The 18,980-nt window shown below is 39.9% G+C and overlaps 2 protein-coding genes across 2 annotated transcripts in view; one reads left to right on the top strand and one right to left on the bottom strand.

Annotated features, from left to right (window-relative positions):
- Positions 1-1,936: 1,936 nt before the first annotated feature.
- Positions 1,937-11,748, bottom strand: LOC101857585 (ribonuclease P protein subunit p14; the record flags this gene model as incomplete). Its single annotated transcript, XM_005104929.3, is given in 6 exon segments — positions 1,937-3,100; positions 4,197-4,278; positions 5,705-5,778; positions 6,869-6,956; positions 8,786-8,871; positions 11,656-11,748. Coding segments are annotated over 5 exon segments (381 nt in total). The 3' UTR covers positions 1,937-3,049.
- A 115-nt stretch (positions 11,749-11,863) lies between these two features.
- LOC101857350 (cell division cycle protein 123 homolog) overlaps positions 11,864-18,980 on the top strand; it is an 18,345-nt gene continuing 11,228 nt past the window's right edge. Inside the window, exons 1-5 of the mRNA XM_005104928.3 lie at positions 11,864-12,326; positions 14,797-14,865; positions 17,650-17,749; positions 18,244-18,282; positions 18,718-18,813. Coding sequence (XP_005104985.1) covers positions 12,247-12,326; positions 14,797-14,865; positions 17,650-17,749; positions 18,244-18,282; positions 18,718-18,813 — 384 coding nt within the window. The 5' untranslated portion in view covers positions 11,864-12,246. The remainder of the gene's footprint in view (positions 12,327-14,796; positions 14,866-17,649; positions 17,750-18,243; positions 18,283-18,717; positions 18,814-18,980) is intronic.

The following is an 18,980-nucleotide window of genomic DNA, read 5'->3' as shown; positions in this document are numbered from 1 at the left end:
GAATAAAATACATGTACAGCTTTTGTGATTCCGAAATCTAGTATTCTTGCGACATAGCCAGCCCAGCGAAGTCGAGTCTTTTTGAGCATAGCAAGCAAGAATCTTGACATTTGCTCTTTGGAGAATTTTTTTCCGTTATATTATTCGGCCATTTGATGCCAAGAATTCTCCTACGGCATTTAATTTGAAAATGGCTAAGCTTCTTGGTAATGGCTTTGGCACCTTACAACTGGGTAGGGAGGACCACAGCATTGTTCACTTTCAATTTTTGTCTCTGGTCGAGTGCCACTGTGCCACAGCAGTTCCAAACCCTTGCTATGAGTCTTCCAAAGGATGCACTAGCTTATTCATACACATAAAGCTATTTCTGCATCGACGTGGGCATTTGAAGACACTGCTGGGTAGATACTGTCAAGATATTTGTAGCCATCAAAATTGCTCACTGTCAGGATATAAATAATGTACTTTGATTTAAATTAAGAACGAGGGTATGTGTGTCACCAAGGAAAGGCTGGAAGGGGACTTGTCTTTGCTGTGATTATATACTTCTTATAAAAGTGAGTCCAAAGTTCTCACATGCATTTGAAAAGAGATCAAAACAGTTTTGTATTCTGGATTTTGACTTGCGTAAAGGGTTGCTTAAAGTGAGAAAGTGGCACAAACATAAGACTCACTCTCTTGCCAAGCTACAATGTACAGTTGAACCTGTGTAAGCCATCAATTTTTTAGGAGAAAAGTAGTCGTCTTAGACAGGTGGTCGTCTCAGGCAGGACTGATGAAAATGAAGAAAAACCTATTCCCATCTAAGGTCACAATCGCAGGTGGTCACAGGCTTAGGACTGCCGTCAGGCTTATTAAGATCCTTTTTTTTTCCTTTGAAAAAAGGGGTGGGGGATAGGAATGTTTTTGTTGATGATGTTGCTTTTTTCTATTCCTTTGGGGTTTTTTTGGTTTGGTTTTTTTTTCAGGTATTTTTTTTAAACACTCCCTTCTGAGTTTCCAACTGGAGTTGGTTGCAGGCTTTAGACATGGGTTACATTTCCTTATATATATATAGATGCCATCAGCAGCAGCTGGATTTATCTGAATGTCTGAACGGATTAAACATTTCTGTTAATACAGACAGAGGACGTCTCTCAACTGTGTATCAAATGAGGAAGACAGTATGCAAGGGTAAAACAAAATGAAATGTGTCAGATGAGGAAGACCGAGTGCCAAGGTAAAATAAACAAATGAATCGTAATCACTCGAAGAACGAGCAACATTTCTGTTGCAAGTTCATGCTGACGTCTATTGTTATGGATTGGGTAAACAGAGGGAGGGATCTATGCAACAAGACTGATTCATTCATTGAAGGGACTAACAACGACAAGTGAATGGATTATTTTATGACAGCTCATCCACAGCGTCGGGGGCCTATACATGATTTAAGACAAAACGTTGGGAAATAAGAGATTTGCGAGGCCACCGTAGTCTGTTTTTTTTTTAAACTGCAGGTTGATAAAATATATGGTGGTTTTGGTCGCGTTAGACAGGTGATCGTTTTACATTGTGAAATTTTATAGAAAAAAACGGAAAGGGGAAAACGGAAAGTGGCCGTTTGTACATGTGGCCATCATGGCAGGTTCAACTGTATCTGATGGCAACACCACTACTGCCTTATAACTATCTATTTGTCTGTCAAACCAGTCAAAAGAATAAGAATACTCATGTGCAGAATTCAAGACCTGAGAACTGACACACACAGATGGACAAGAAAGAAAAATGAAAAGAGTCATGTTCACTTTTGTGCTATCACATACATCAATCAAGCATAACTCAAAGCCCTGCAGCCTGTTTTTTGACATACAAAACAATTTCAAAAAAGGTTATAACCACGAAAAGCTTACTATGCTTCTCACAACACCAAAAATGAATTCAACAATTGAAGTCTTAACATTTTAACAGAACTTTAAGTCAATTTTAATTAAATCTGTATGCTGTTGTTCAATTTAATGATAATGGAGTAGAAAGACATACACACTACTAGTACATCCGTGCATTTACTCATGAACACACTCATAAAAATAATCCATACATGCCATGACAAAACTCTCACTTCTCACCACAGCAAACCACCAAAATTTCTCAACCTCATTAAGTCATCCGATAAAAAGAAATATATGACAAAATCACAGTATAATATAATCCATCTATCTGCTCAATCTCACATAAAGACTAAAAAAAGATGCACGCTATAACAAATGTACTCCTTTCACCAAAAACTACATGCATAAATTCCCCATATCATTCAGACCATCCATAAGAAATAGTATCTGCAATTCATCAAGCAAATCAAAATCAGATCTGATATATCAAATGGCCTCATTTTCTGTGTAAGCACCAACTGACAACAATACACAAACAAAAAACAAGTCTGCATTCAGCCTATAAAAAAGTTTGCCTTTCTTAGGATCAACACGAGAACATTTATAGTTTAGAAACAAACCAATGACAAGGCCAAAAGTTTTCCTACACAACACAACATAAGGCATTGATAACTCAAAAGTAATCCGAGTCTATGTAATTAGATTTCAATGATTAAGCATTGTAATTAGTATCATTGGACAAAAAAATGAAAAAAATCTATAATATGAACAAGGGTCTCAAAAGACATTTGGCCATCAAGTATAAGATTAAAATTTTAGCTACCTTACTGTTGGGAAGAAAATAAGAAACATTTGTTCTCAAGGATGTTTTCTTCGTTCTTTGCACAACACTCAAGCGTGGTATAGAAATAATGGAAATGAAGCACACACACACACACATATAATAGATAAATATTATATAGCTATGTATGTGTGTTTTCCATAAAAACCAGAACTTCATCAGGCACAACAAGTAATATCAATAGTAATATCCCACTGATAGAACTAAATAGCATTGAGAGTCCTGGTCTTTGTTGAACATGAGTTGAGCAAAGTACCCTCCCGAAAAAAATAAAAAAATAAAACCCAGTCCAACAAGAGCTGCCTCTACAATCCAATCCACTTAAAGATCGCCATCATCATCATCTGCCCTCTCTCGAGTCAAAAGCTAAGCCCATAAGGAAAGGTGACACCTGAAATAAAAAGGCATGATAAATCAAATGATTATTTAGCACCTTTCCATTTGGAGAATGATCAAAACACTTTAAAGCAACATTATACATAAACAAATGTCAGCAAAAGTATTGTTAACAATTATTCAAGCAAATAACCTAAGAGGCAAGTCATCCATTATACTAATTCAGATTCTACTCACCTAGGAGAAAATATTTCCTGCTTATTTTCTAAGTTTTCTTTTGGATTTTGTAATCATTTTTAAAGTGATTTTTCTTTTTTTTAAAGATGACAGAGTGAGGAAGAAATTATTGCTGCCTGACCAAAAATTTTTAAGAAGCCAGTTAGATGATGTTGTTTTTTTGGCGGTTTTTTTTGGGGGGGGTTATAGTAGAGGGTTTTACGGTGCTCGCAACTGCATAAGGTCATATGAACGCTAAGGGGTGGGTGTCAACAGAGAAGTCTTTACAGGGAATCAGACTTAGACTGTTCACCTCTCTAGCTTCAACAGCATAAGGTCTGCTTCGACTATCAAGGCACCCCGAATATAGCAGGTCACAAGAGAGTGACAAACATACAAAAGAAGTAGAGGAAAATGACAATAGTAAAGATCAGGAAAGAAAAAGCAGCAGTTTCCTGTTGTAGATCAGGCACAGTTATGAGCGTGACATGAGTCAGCCCATTTAAAATTCTACTATGCTTGAACGAGAAAAGTCCCCCCTTTGGGAATGGCCTAAAGACACTACAGTCAGTGGCACTGCCCCGGGGGAGTGGTTAGATGTTTGAGCATAACACTATCAATTTGTAAATTGTAATACTCAGCTGCATTACGAGTTGGGAGAACCAAAAGCTGACAAGCCCTGACATCTAGAGAGGAAAAAGAAGACTGCAAAAGTAGATCATTTGTTTTGTTTTGGTTTTGTAAGTTTATGGCACTTGCAAAACAATTAAGTCACAAAAGGGCCGAAGATTGGAGGTGTTACAAGAGAGTAAGAAGCACAAAAAAAAGGAGGAGGAATAAGGACAAATAGATGTTTCATAGGAAATAAGGAACAAACCACACCAGAGCACACCAGCAAACCAGCCACAAAGTAGATATAAGGTTTATTCCCACACCTGTAATACTCTGAAGGCACATCGCTTGTCCGAGGGTGTTCTCCCATACAGTGTCAGTGCCGCCCACAGTCGCTCAGCATTCCTGGGGAGAATCAGTGAACACAGTCCAGTTTTTCAAATTATTGAATAAAATTTAAAAAAGGCCTGCAGTCCATGCCCGTTTTTCTAGTAGTAGAGATTTTACAGCGCTCGCAACTGCATAAGGTCATATGAGCGCCAGAAGATTAGACGTGTTACAAGAGAGTAACAAACATAAAAAAGAAGGAGGGGGAGATAAGGACGATAGATGTTTGATAGGAAAGAAGGAGCAAACCACACCAGAGCACCCGCCAACCACCCGCATGCCCGTTTGTTTTTGTTTAAGTAAGAGTTGTACGACACCAGCAACACAAAAAAGAAAAAGAAAACAACAATAGATGTTTGATAGGAGAGAGGGAGCACACCGCACCAGAGCACCCACTAACCAACCACAGTCCATACCAAATAAAGCATTGTAATTTTGACAACTTGTAAGTAGGTGTGTGGGTTTACACCACCAGATGTATCAACACAATCAGGTTATTTACGAGGCGGGACCTCTGAATTTTATGTTTATCTCTGATAGAATAGAGCCAGTGGGTTGAGACCCTTGAAAACTCCACAAAATGACTTGGGTTCAAGAACGACCAGTATTGGATTCAAACCAACACCATCCACTCTGCATTCAAGTCAACTAAGCTAATGGAACTCCATCTACAATTTGTGGAACGAAAATTTATCAACAATTCTCTAAAAACAAAAAACAAAAAGTAACACTCATATAAGAAACACTAGACCTGAGTCTATGGTGCAGTAGTTAGACTCTTTGCAGTCGCACACTGAAGATGAAAAGTCAATTCCTGAGTGGGGAAAATTTTTATCAAGTATCTCAACCTGTCTGTTAGGATGGTATATATCCTATTCAGACTCAGCCCCAATTGGCTCTGACAGGTAAGGATGAAGAAGCCCACTTCCTATATGATCTAATTTTAGTGATGTAGAGGGTGTTAAACATCTCTATGAAAGATAAAACTGTCAGTAACGAAACTTCCACGAAGCCAGAAAGGAAAACAGTTCAAATTGAAAAACTGGAGTGAGCTTGATGATGCATCCCAGAAGGGGCCAAAAGTGGAAAATAATATGAAAATGAAAATAAGATTTTAAAAATGTGCAGCAGAGAGTCAATCACAGCTGAACTTTACAGAAAATGAGAGAGACAGCTGAGAGAGACGAGTGAAGACCCTACAGCATGCATGCAAAACGCCAAATACATTTCATGTAGACAAAAAAAACAAAACCCTGACTTAAAAAAACAACCAAAAAAAAAGATGAAAAGCATTAGCAAAAGGCAATTTAAAAAACAAAAAGAAACCAAAAACTTCCACAAGACTTTTTCATCTGAAACCACCTTTTTACCTTACAAAATGGTTAAAAGTAAATAAACAGTTGAAGTGTGAAATTTTGCTCAAACCAAAAGAAATAAGCAATACCTGTTTGGCATCCTCAACAAAGCAATTCCCTGTCCAAGTAACTTCAACACATCGACAGGTGTTGCAGCACCCACCTTTTGAAATAAATGACATGTAACTGAAGTTGAAACATAATATAATTAAAAGCACAAAATTGATGTACAAAAAATCAAAAGGCTGAGCAAAAACTTAAAAGAATTTAACTCTGAAGTCAAACAAGTTTTAAAATGCTGTAAAAAAATGAAATGAGGAAACATGCATGAAACTGTCTTCATTCCAAAGACGGGATTGAACCTAGAACAGGCAACTTTAACTTTGGTGGCCATTATGGTCTTCATGTCTGAACGGTAGTCCACATGGAAAGTAAGTAGGCTACCGTTAGGCCGTAATTTTTTGTGAGACAGCCCAAATATCTATATTTCACCAGGAACAGTATAGAATATTAAAATAAACAAAAAGAAGGAGAAAGAACAGACCACAACAGAGTATCCACCAAGCATAAAGTATGAATTTCTGTAAAGACAGGCATGATAACATAATAACAGTTATTATATGCCTGGGGGTGGGTGAGCAAGACTGACTGACGACAGATAAAACAGAAGAATGGTTTAAAAAATGTGAGGCAGCGTGGTGGAATCAGGCTCTCGTCAAAATAATCAAAGTGAACAGACCGGCAATTTTTTCCGCAGTTTTGTGAATTTTTATCAAATTTTTGTTTTTCGGCTCAACACCTTTCATGCCCAATAAAGAACTCATTTCTCTGTGGATTTTTCTTAAAAACGTTGATAAAAGACACAAAAATGTACATTTTCAGTTACCACGGACTCTTAAGCTAATCTTTGGCGGCCATTTTCTCACTAATTTTACCTCTAAAAACAGGTGACCCCCACCTCCTTCATTTGCAAATATCTCGACTTGCATTCAAGATAAATGGATATTTTTTCATCCAAATAAAGACAAGTAACCAAGCTTTAAGATGATACCAATAACTCTACATGCTTAAAAAACTGACGAGAGCCTGATTCCACCACGCTGCCTCACAAATATATAACCTACCAGTGGCACCCTCCAACCATCTGCCATAAAGAATGCACAGAGGAAAAAAATTTCCAGCTACAGAAAAACAAACTCAGAGATATCGACATCACTCTATTATGATTTTAGCTGTACTAGCAATATCCTTACCTCTCCCATATTTTCTTTCAGGGCTTGCACAATCAAAAATTTGAACTGAACTGGGGTAATCTTGTCAGCATCTTCGCCTTCCACAGTTCTGGGAACAGCATTATACAGAACATGCAAATAAAAAAAATATCAAATAAAAACAACAGCAGTTCAACAAGCCCAACTACCAACAAGGTCAACAGGGAATGTCCATTTAAATTATTAATAATCATATTGTTCCTGTTTTTTATCAGACCCAGTACAGGAAAGGCAAAATATTGACGTACACAAACTTCGATACAGGCAATGTACTAAGAAAACCTTCCTTGGATGAAACATAGGGAAATAAATCAAGTTCAGTACAAGAACCGCACAAGGATAAAAAATACATGTATAACATCTATGAAAACTGTTAAGTAGACATATAGTATACTTGAATACATGCATGAGACATACTTAGAGCAGACAGTAAATTACCTACAGTACAAAAGTCTGTGATAGAATCATTTGATGACGGCACACTCTGAACACTTACAGTACAAATGATACAGAATTGGCACATATATGCAGAAAATTTTGATGAGCAGGAACTGACCTAAAAACCATAGCCTGCCCCATACCCCTTCACAAAAAAGAGAAAGACCAAAACTGTTGACTATAACAGAGAGCTTCAGAAACAAAGGACAATAATGAACTCAATCATCTCCAAGTAATTAATCACGATTCACAAGAACAGGGCAAATAATTATTTCAACACTCAGCCATCCCACCTTTACCCTGAGACCTCGGGAATCTGTCATTATTGAATACCTTTTACCTACAGTAGTCTCCGCCTAAACGCACAGTGCTCGGAAGGGCTCCTTAGCGTGTGTTTACACAGAGCGTGCGTTTACATGATCCTATGCAAGGGGAGGAACGGACGCAGTCATCTCAATTTCTTATTACTCTAGTGATCTCCCTTGGAGGAGGGGATCATTTTGGCTGATAATGTGACGACACGAGGCTGTATTGTGAAGGAATACCCCGACTGGGGAATACAAAGGCGTTGAATGAGGTGGGGGGGGGGGGGGGACAGACTCTATGTAATGAATGCACTATAAAACGTCGGGAACAGATAGCCCAAGAGGAAACTGTTGGTGATAGTCATAGAGACGACGGACCAGCCACGTGGCTTTCCAAGTTACCACCCCGACCGTAAATTCATGGACGACATTTGAATCATAGATCTCTACATTCAGAGAAACATTTCTCTTGTGATTCGTTGAAAAAGTACGTCTTAAAGTTCTTCGAGCGCAGCTGATTAGGCTTACTTGGCTAGATATCTACTCTTTAATCCTATAGATGCCTGTCAAGTGTTTTATGGAATTTACGCATGTCGCAATTCAGGCCTAGATATCTAGGTCTAAGTCTAACGTCTAACTAAACATTACATGCAGTCAACCAAACACCAGTTAGAAACCTTCTCTCAAAGATACATTTCCACTTTCCAGTGACCAATAAAAAAACAACAGTTCAGTCCCCCGATTTACCCCCCCCCCTTCCCCCAACTTTTCACCGACCAGTCCTAGACCTAGATCTATGCGTGTGTGTGGAAAGTTGGGTGTGAAAACGCTGTCCATCAATCTCTTTGTTCGGCCTGAGGGGCACGCTCACCATATATCCGGTTTTCTAGGCTTGTCTTATGAAAACTGTGCAGGCTGTAGTGAAAATTTCCCCGTCAAGCTTTACCTGTCAGCGTGTTTCGCGGATCGGAGCGTGCGTTTAGAAGGAGTGACCGTGCGTTTGTACGTCTAAATTATAAAGTAATAAACCCGTCAGATGACGAAAGCGCGCGTTTGAGCAGAGCGTGCTTTTGTATTGTGTGCGTTTAGACGGAGACTACTGTACTGAGAGTGTGCAAACAAAGACAAAAAAAGTAATTCGTTTAACATGACTTACAACTGTATTCTCAGATACAAATAAGGCTGTGAGTTGACTGATATGGTCCGGTATGAAGTTGTACTCATCGCTTCTGGCATTCTCATCTGGAAATAGCAAAAGAACACATGAGTTAAAATCATCATAGACACTTACAGTGATTAGGGAAAGGTGAAGTTTTACTTTTGGATAAGATTAACATCTCACTCAACACAAATATTTCATTTCAAAGGCAGAATTTGGCATTGAGGCCCCCCCCCCCCCCCCTTTTTTTAAATCACAAAAAGGTACAGCGTGATATTGGCTTGGGGAGGGGGTGGGGCTGATGAAAAAAGAGATGCAGCAACAGGAGAAGACACTAGACTTGGAGAACTTCTGATATCCTCTTTTCTCAGTCCCGTAACTGGTGTTTGCAGAACACTACACCCAATGCCTGTTAAGCACGGCAGTACAGGAAATAAATTTCGCCAGAACCGCCCAGCACTATTGAACGCACTCAAACACTAACTGTGACTTACAGACCGACAAAGCACAAGATCTCTCATATTCTCATCCTCTTCAATAGCAGGTTGCTCAGGAGTGAAATTAGAAACAATTTTGTATAAAGTGCCTTTACCAAGGACACAACATCAGGCTCCTGATAGGATTCCAACCTACAACCTTACGATAGCCGATAGCATGTTCAATAAGAGCCTACAAGGCCAAGGCTACCGACAATGGGAAGAGCTCGAGAGCTGCTATCACATGTGTGATTGTCAAAGCTAAATTTAAGTAACTAAAAAATTATACATGAAGCTACAGCGAGCACCTAGCACACCTCTGTGATTGGCCTAAATATATAGATGACGTATTTCCGCCATCTATTTTTGTCGCCTTCCATGGCTTCCCTCGCCAGTTGACTAGATCTCACCGTAATGGGCTCCCTGTATTAGCACGCGATGGGCAATGTCACTAAGTTTCATCGTCGACTGCTTGGGCTGTGTGTGGGTGTGTGTAAATGTGTGTGCGCGCGCGTGTTAGTGTGTGCGCTCATGCTTGTGTGTGTGTGTGGGTAGAACTTTGAGGAGAAGGTAAATTTGAGGAACGAGAATTGCTGCGATTATTTATAAAAGATCACAAATTAATTTTTTAAAACCCCCAAATATACGGTGAGATCTAGTCAACAGTCACTGGGTAGGGAAACCCAAGAGTTTTGGGGGAAACCCCGGAAGACGATAAAAATAGATGGCGGAAATACGTCATCTATATTAAATTAGGGCTAATCACAGAGGTATGCTAGGCAGCTAGATGTAGGTGCTCGTTATAGCTTCCTATAATATAGAAGGCCTATCTAAAAGTGATACACATGAAGCTACAGCGAGCACCTAGCACACCTCTGTGATTGGCCCAAATATAGATGACATATTTCCGCCATTTATTTTTGTTGTTTTCGGGGGCTTCCCTCGCCAGATGACTCGACTCTAGATCTCACCATGGCCGCCCCATTTTGTCGCTTACCGTGCGATCACTAGGATTCATCGAAGACAGCTTGGGCTATGTGCGCGCGCGCGGGTGTGTGCACATATGCTTGTGTGAGGGTGTGTGTGTGTGTGTGCAGCTTTGAGGAGAAGGTAAATTTATGGAACAAGAATTGCTGAGATTGTTTTTAAAAGATTGCACAAATTAACACAACAACAAAACAAAAAAAACTAACATGGCGAGATCTAGTCAACAGTTAGCCTAGTGGCGAGGGAAACCCAAGAGTCTTGGGGGAAACCCCGGAAGACGACAAATATAGATGGCGGAAATACGTCATCTATATTTGGGCCAATCACAGAGGTGTGCTAGATCTAGATCTAGATGCTCGCTGTAGCTTCATACTTCATGTAAAAGTAATGCATGTGTGCTACAGATGGGTCGCGAGCGTGAGAACGGAACTGAATCGCCACTCTTGCCTGCGGAACGCGATTCACGATTCACTTCAGCGGAACGCGGAACAGTATTGCCTACCGATTCCCGATTCACTCCCCTGTCGCTGTCACCACCTTGCAGCTTATGTTTTTGTAACCTACTGCTGAGTCGTGAGTCGCGAGCGCAAGAACGGAAGGGAACACTTAGTATGGCTCCCCTTATTTTACAAAAGATGGCATAGTCCAACCCCCCTATTAAAACAAAATGAACGGGGTCCAGCGAATAGACAGAAAGAATTTTATGGAGCCATTGTATTAGCAAATCATGGGGTTTGAGGGGGGGGGGGTGAATTTATGGGGGTCGCTAATTGAGGTCAGTAGATAGGGCAGCGTAACGGAGGGTGTGGGGCGGAGAGGATGGCGGGACAACAAGAGTGGGACTCACGCTCGCCAAGAGGCGTGGATATGACACTGTTCCGTTTCAGTCAGTGTTCCGCCGCAGTTCCGCGAGCGCTCGCGTACTCGCGATTCATTGAAGTCGACTGAATCGTGAATCGCCACTCTCAGATTTGGCGAGCAGGATCTAGATTTCTAGATCTAGAATCTAGAATCTAGCGTTAATGTGTGCAAGTCAAGAGTAGAGTGTCGAGTCAATTTTTGTGTTTCACTTGGACTTGAGCCTGCCCTACTCACACTATTGCAGGCAACATTACTAACTACTACTATTATTATACTACTAGATCTAGTAGTCTAGATCTAGATCTAGAGAATCTAGATCTAGATCTACCTCTGATCTGTACTGTAGTTGTAGGCTATTGAATGAGAGATCATGATGATGATTCTGATGGAAAAAAATAAGAGTAAGAAGAGGGCATGTTTCATTTCAAATGTCACACAAACAACCTCAAATGCCTCAAATATTTACTTGACCAAAAATAACGAAACCTTGGAATAATGAGGATTAACTGAAAAGTTACTTTCGTTGAGTAAAACCATGCTCACATCGTACAATTCCAGAAGATTGTTGATAGTCACAGTGCAGCAGTGACTGAGAACCGAGAGTAGGCTAGTGGGAGTGTAGTGGAGTGGAGAGTGGAGAGTCGAGAGAGATAATAGAGCAGCCAAGAAGAATGACTGCTACCAGGAAAAATAACTCTTAAAGACTATATTATTCACTCACTGAGAATCGTGAGAATAGACTCCCTTGATTCCACATTCTTTCATCATTGTACTTTCGGTTTCATCAGCTGTGCTACTCGCATCAAGGTTTTAGTCAACTTCTTTTTTCTTCAGGGCCTGTAAATTTGCTCTGTATTTATGCATTTTATATTGTGACTGTTTTTCCAACTACACATGCGACATTTTAACAATAGTTTACGTTTCACTCCTCATCAGTGACTGATTTTTTGGTACTCTCAGTTGAGTCTGAGTAGGCTAACCGGCCTAACCTAACCTCAGTGACTGTTGTAACTTGTACTTGTTTTGTAACTGAGTAACACAGTCCGTTCGACATCGAAGAGTGATAGGCCTAGTGACAGCGTAATCAGCCACGAAAATAATAAAAGATCGAGAATTTCATTTGAAATCTTCAAAATGAAGTGCTCAAAGTCGAATGTTATGATGTGTTCATTTTCCTCATGGTACAAGGCTTTTGAGGATGTAACAGTGAAGAGGTAAGATGTGATGTCAAAATCAATGAAAATGTCTTTGGCTGGTCTTTCTTTCTACACGAAGTGTCATAAGTGCATACGTAATATGTGTCTTGATTTATCTATGTTCTTTTGATTTTGAATTTTTTCCTTGATTAATATACTTTGCAAGCCCTGACTTCTTCACTGTATTGTGTGTACCGAACTCAAGGTGAGACAAATAGCGGGGATCCATAATTTAATTTTAGTATTCACTTTGTGTAAAATCAGAGGTTATTATTGAGAGAAAAAGCACAAAAACATACATCAGTTAGATAGGCCTCTATGACAGGCATAATAAAGCTATTTTCAGGTCCAGCTGTTTTGGTCAGTTTGAGGCTGATCATTTGCTGACCTCACTCAGTACAACGCTGATGTTTGTATGATTTCATTGACTCCAAAGCTTCCCTGAATCTCAAATGTCATTGGATAAGGGGTCTACCTGATCTAACAACAATTTAAAACATTATTGTTATTTATATTGGCGATGTTGTGCTATGGTGTACAATAGAAAGAACTGTTTTGTTCAGAGAACTTGGAATGATAAAAAACATGGGTGGAAAGGACTTTCAGATTTGTAGACCGTATCGTGTATGAAGGGTTTGCAACTTTTTGTGTGTTATGTAATAAATGTCATTGTCTTGTAATACAGTGGAAATAAGTTAAATAAAGAAATTTTTTTTACTGTCATATATATATGAAAGTGGCTATTCTCACCCGCCCGGAAGTTCTCGCAAGATCAACTCCTCCCCTCTTCTCTCTCTCTCTGTCTCTTTCTGAATACTGTCTATCGGTGTGGACGATCAAATTGACCAAAACAAAGTTAAAAATGATGTTAATAAACAAAAGTAAATTAATTTGGCTGTCTACAAAGATGCTACAGCTATTTAACTTTTCGAATCGAGCCGAACTACGCGGGTCGCCATTTTGTTTTGCCCTGAAATTCTCGCGCTACTCCTCTCTCTCTTTCTCTCTCTCTCTCCACTGCCCACAGACAAAATTGTACGCTTTTAGTAGGCTACAGTTGTAATGGAACGTTTGTTCACGGCACAGAATTCTACAATTTTTCTGTTATCACAGTGTAGAATTCTGTGGTTTAGCGTGAACGCAAAATTTGGTGAACGCGCACTGGGTGAGAATAGCCACAAGACTCGCCTGCACTATTCTCACTCCGGGTGAGAATAGAGGTGGCCTATATATATACAGTCGAACCTGCCCTGACGGCCACCTCTATAAGACGGCCACCTGTGCAAACGGCCACTTTCCATTTCCCCCTTGCGTTTTTTCTATATAATTTAACTGTGTAAAACGGGCACCTGTCCAACGCGGCCGCAGCCACCATATTTTAACACACAACCCCTATCACACTAAGCAATAACACCTGTCTTAGACGGCCACCTTAGTGACTCCATTACGTTTTGTCATTAATTGTGCCCTGGCCCCTGGCGTTGTGGGCAAGCTGTCATAATTCAATCAGCTGTCGTTGTTATTAGGTAGTCCCTCCGACTGATCATGTTGGGTAGGCCCTATACGTTCTTACTACATGCCATCTCTCTGACCGTCTAGGGTAGGCCCCTCCCACTGTTGCCCAATAGGTACCAATTTTCAGCTGCTGGTGAGGAAAGCATGTGATCCCTCATAACCCATAAGCCCCGCCCAGAACTCATACACAAATAGTAAGTGAGATGAGTGGTCACTGTTTACCCAGTCTGTTGACAAAGAAACAATAGGAGGTCAACATGAACGCGTCACTCGTTCTCCGAGTGGTGGCGACCCATGTGTTTGTTTTAACATGGTACTCGGTTTTCCTCGTCCAATACATTTCGTTTTATTGTCACTCTTGAGCAAAATCAGCAACGAAATAAAAATAACAAACAAAATACAAACCAACAAACACAAAAACAAGAAACAATGCGGCTACTTTCGATTGGGACTTCAGATGGGAATGGTTTGTTTCTTCATCTTGATCAGTCCTGCCTAAGACGGCCACCTGTCTTATACACAAATAGTAAGTGAGATGAGTGGTCACTGTTTACCCAGTCTGTTGACAAAGAAACAATAGGAGGTCAACATGAACGCGTCACTCGTTCTCCGAGTGGTGGCGACCCATGTGTTTGTTTTAATTTTTAACATGGTACTCGGTTTTCCTCGTCCAATACATTTCGTTTTATTGTCACTCTTGAGCAAAATCAGCAACGAAATAAAAATAACAAACAAAATACAAACCAACAAAAACAAAAACAAGAAACAATGCGGCTACTTTCGATTGGGACTTCAGATGGGAATGGTTTGTTTCTTCATCTTGATCAGTCCTGCCTAAGACGGCCACCTGTCTTATACAGCCACTTTTCTCCTGGACAATAGGTGGCCGTCTTACACAGGTTTGACTGTATATATATATATATATATATATATATATGTCGTACTAACAATTTTGTTCTCTTTTTTCCCCCAGTATTGTCCTTCCTCTTCCAGATTTTTTTGTCAGCTACCTTCATGCAGATGGTGTGGTACTGCCAGAAAGGTTTGTATTTGAACGAGTCTTCAAAGTTATTTACAGCATATCTTAAGTCTCTCTATGTATGTGTCCTTTAACACTAACAGCACCGTCATAGTGAAAAACCCTCAAGTGCCACACCAGTTTAGAACGCTGAAGTCGTGGTAGATTTTTAAAAAATAAAAAAAACCTTGGCAGCCCCTAGAAACATGCTTAAAAAGTTCATAGAGGTTCATCAGCCATTCAGTTATCATAAAAAGTGATTTCCTTTGGTATTTTTACTTCAGTGCGTTGCGTCCATTCGTTGTTAAATTATGTTAAGTGTGCCTGGTTCAGTGGTTGCGTCAGCGACTAAAGTCGCCAGTGGTAGTGAGCGCATACAGTGGAACTCTGATTCAACGAGGTCACCGGGCCTGACCTAAAACCTCGTTGAATCCGAGTGTTCGTTATAGCAAACATGAGGTTTTGTGTAGATTATTACAGGCGCTGAGCACATAAGGTGTAAAGAGAAGTAACAAGTAATGCCTGAAATGCCAGCATATTATGAGCTGTGTAAAAAAAAAAGATCAATTCGATAAAATGCACGTCTATGTCATCTCGACTGTTTGCCAAAAGTTGTGTTGCTGTGTAGAGCCTAGCACACGGCAACTTTTGATTCCATAAAACAGCGCTCAATTCATTGCGTAGATCTATGTCTATACTAGCTTATATAATAATGATCAGTTGCTGAGGGGTAAAAAAGACTGATGCGTTTGTATCTGCGACGGCCCGGACCGCTGGTGTCCCCCCCCCCGACACCCAGACACAGTCACACGTGTGCAGGCAGCCCGTCCGACCCCGACACACGCCAGAGTATACACGTGCGTGTGCCAACAACGCATGTGTTTGTATCAAAAAAAGGCTGCTGATTGGTCGTATTCAATCGGCTAAGTGAACAATAGTACACGATGTAGGTGCAATGGATGGTTTCCGGGAAAAGAAAAATGAGTGAAGCCACGTCTGTGGGGGGCTGTTCCCCCTGGAAGTGACCTCGTTAAAACGGAGCTTGCTGATTGAAGTGCTCGTTCGTTAAATCCGGGTTATTTTAATTGATTTTAAAGTAGGAAAAAAAATGGGGAATCTCTCTCCTCTCATTGAATCCGAGTTCTCTTTGAATCCGAGCTCCTTAAATCCGAGTTCCACTGTACTACAGCCTGGCGAACAAAGTCGGTCTGAACTATGGTTTCTTCATTTCCACCCTCAAAAGTGTTGTGTTCTAAAAGTCAGCAAAGACAATGATAATGAATACTTTTGGACCAAGCAGTGGATGGTAGCACCTCAAGACCCAAACTGAATATAACAAAGAGAGAGAAAGACTAAGGAGTTGTGGTTGATGATAAATCAACCTTCAAGAGGTATGTAGCCCAGATAACATCGAAAGCGAATCTTATTGTCGGACTTATCAGACGATCATTTGACTACCTTTCTGAGGATTATGTTTTTTTTTGCTCTACAAGAGGTTAGTTAGCTGTTATTATGCACACTGTGTTTGGCAACTCTTTGAAAAAGGATTATGTAGTGAAATCAAGCAAGTTCAAAGGCGGGCTACCAAAATGCTGAGTCACCTCAAAGAAAATATTTATTCTGAAAGACTGAGTAGACTAAAGCTTCTTTCCCTGGACTATCGTTGGTTTTGTGGTGGTATGATCGAAACATATAAGTACATCAAAGGCTACTAAATCACCAAAAGGCCAGCTTGTACAAAGGCAACAGCCACACAACTCCGTGGTAACTTAGAGAAGCTCCAGAAGCAAAGAAGCAGATTGTGTGTGAGGGCAAACTTCTTTGAAAATCGGGTGCATGTTATTTGGAACAATCTCCTCGAGTCAGTGGTATCAGCTCCAATGGTGGACACGTTCAAGAGACGTTTGGATGAATACTGGAAGTACCCCACTTGTGAAGACTGATTAGTCTAGCCTGCACGCAATGCAATTTTCCAGATAGTCAAACAGGCTCTTCTAGAGCCTCAACCGACTTAATCGTCAATGTCAATGTAAAGTCGCCAACGGTACTGTAAACGTTAAAGATGGGGATAATAGAGCCTGTGTTTTTCATTCAAACTTCAAATAATTTACATCCTTTAAAGTATGAGATTGTCACTTTTGATTTGATTATTATACTACTATCATACAGTTGATAAGTGGTACATCTAAAGCCATATGATGTACTTTATGTACTTTGTAAAGATGTCATAAAAATTATGCACATTTTTAACCTCATGTTTCTGTAGTTTCAGTACAGTTGATACCATGCTGGACTACCATGTGGACAAACCTGGCTTGAGAATCCCTAATAAGAATTTTTTGTCTTCATCTGTTTGGGAAGTTTTAAAGACACTTCTCCCACTTAGCTAGGCCGAATCAGGGATGAATGTTAAATTTAGAGGTCCTGCCTCTGAAATGACATTACCGTGTCTAAAGTTGTGTTACACCTATGCTATACCATCAGCATTTTTTGAGAAAATGCTTTGACAGTACAAAATGTATTGTCATAATCATTATTCAGTGCAAGTGCTTCGGCGTTGAAAGTATATTTACAATTGAAAATCTGTATTCCCAGCAGGATGTGATTTTTTTAGAAAGAGATTATAGCTTGTTTAGGTAAGGAAATTAGTTGAGTGTGATCTTGATCTGCATTATTCTCATCTTTGTAACTTGTATGCGGTTTCTTCTATGCTGATGGGCCTAAGCATCTGAAAAAATGATGAATGTGTTGCATATGTGTAAACTGTATATCTTGCATTTGTAAAAACTCTGTCAAATATATTTTCAGTTCTTCACATGGAATCTACACGAAATCTGCAAACACAGCGATGGATGGAGATGAGGATGATCCAGATATCAGGGACGATGAACTCATGAAGATGTATGAGGTGCGTTTGAGCAAGTTGCGGGTACAAAACAATTGATATTTATTCCAATCATCTCCTGCTACAAAGACAAGAATTTTGTGGCTTGAGTAGGCTGGAAGTCTAGTCAAATAGTCAGTTTGCCTGTTGTCCCTTGTATGTGTGTGGGTGTGTGTCTGTGTGTGTGTGTGTGTGGGGAGGGGGGGACTTTCCTGCTAGTGATCTGACACCAACACAATGACATGTATAAGAGGTAACCCGTCTGTTGTACAGATCTTATTTTTACTTCTCTCTACTGTTTATGTCTTCTATCCATTTCTCTGTAATATACATCTGTCAAGGAAGGGTTCATTCTACCCAGACGTGGACTGCTTCTGCTTTAGTGAATCTTGTTAGTTGGGTTTAGCTCAGCTTATTGTTCCTTTGCCTCTAAGTTTTATGTAATGAGTTCATCTTGTTTTGACCTTGAAACAAAATATTTTGCATCAATATTATATACATTGCTGGGTTTTTTTCAGGATGACTGGTCCACCCCTGACAGCAGTGAAGGTGCCAAGGTAATATCTTAGCTACTCTCTGATTCTCCAACAAGTTTTCTTACTTCTTTGTCGTTTTTCCAATGCTTTATCGTCATTATAAAAAGACAAGTGATAAGAAACGAAATATTGTCATCAAATATTGCACTCCTGTTTTACTCCTGTTATGTATATTGTAGGTCTTGCTTTTTTTTACGTTTCATTTTGTGAAAAGTTAGTGTCCTTCTTATATGAGTTGGACCATAATAACATTACCAACTGTTCTCATATTCTGCTTCCTTTCTTTCCAAGTATTGCTGATACTTCAAAGGCCAATTTTGTTCATCAATAAATGAAACCTGATTGAAACAAAGGAAAAGTAGAAAATTTATTGTCAAAAAGCTGCTCTCCTTCTCTTTAGGTAGCAATTGTGTCATGTATAACAATGTGCCCTTTTTTTCTCACATTTTTTTCTAGGTGCCTGATTTTGGAGATTTTGATGAGTCCGTGAAAGAGGCCATAAAATCCCTGGGTGGAAAAGTTTTTCCAAAGTTGAACTGGAGTTCACCCAAGGTAATTCCAGTTCTGTGTCTGCCTTATGAAACCAAAAATTTTTCACTTCCAGTAGTAAAATAGCTGGCAGTTTGACACTGAACCTACAATTGTGGGTTTTATTTCTGGTTTTGTGTTCTTTAAACCCATTCACAATGTGGGGGGAAAGTGGGGGGGGGGGGGGGGGG

Source organism: Aplysia californica, unplaced genomic scaffold, assembly GCF_000002075.1.
Source record: "Aplysia californica isolate F4 #8 unplaced genomic scaffold, AplCal3.0 scaffold00442, whole genome shotgun sequence".
Taxonomy (NCBI): Eukaryota; Metazoa; Mollusca; class Gastropoda; order Aplysiida; family Aplysiidae; genus Aplysia; species Aplysia californica.
The sequence above is the reverse complement of the archived record's forward strand: the minus strand, read 5'-3'. Positions and strand labels throughout refer to the sequence as shown.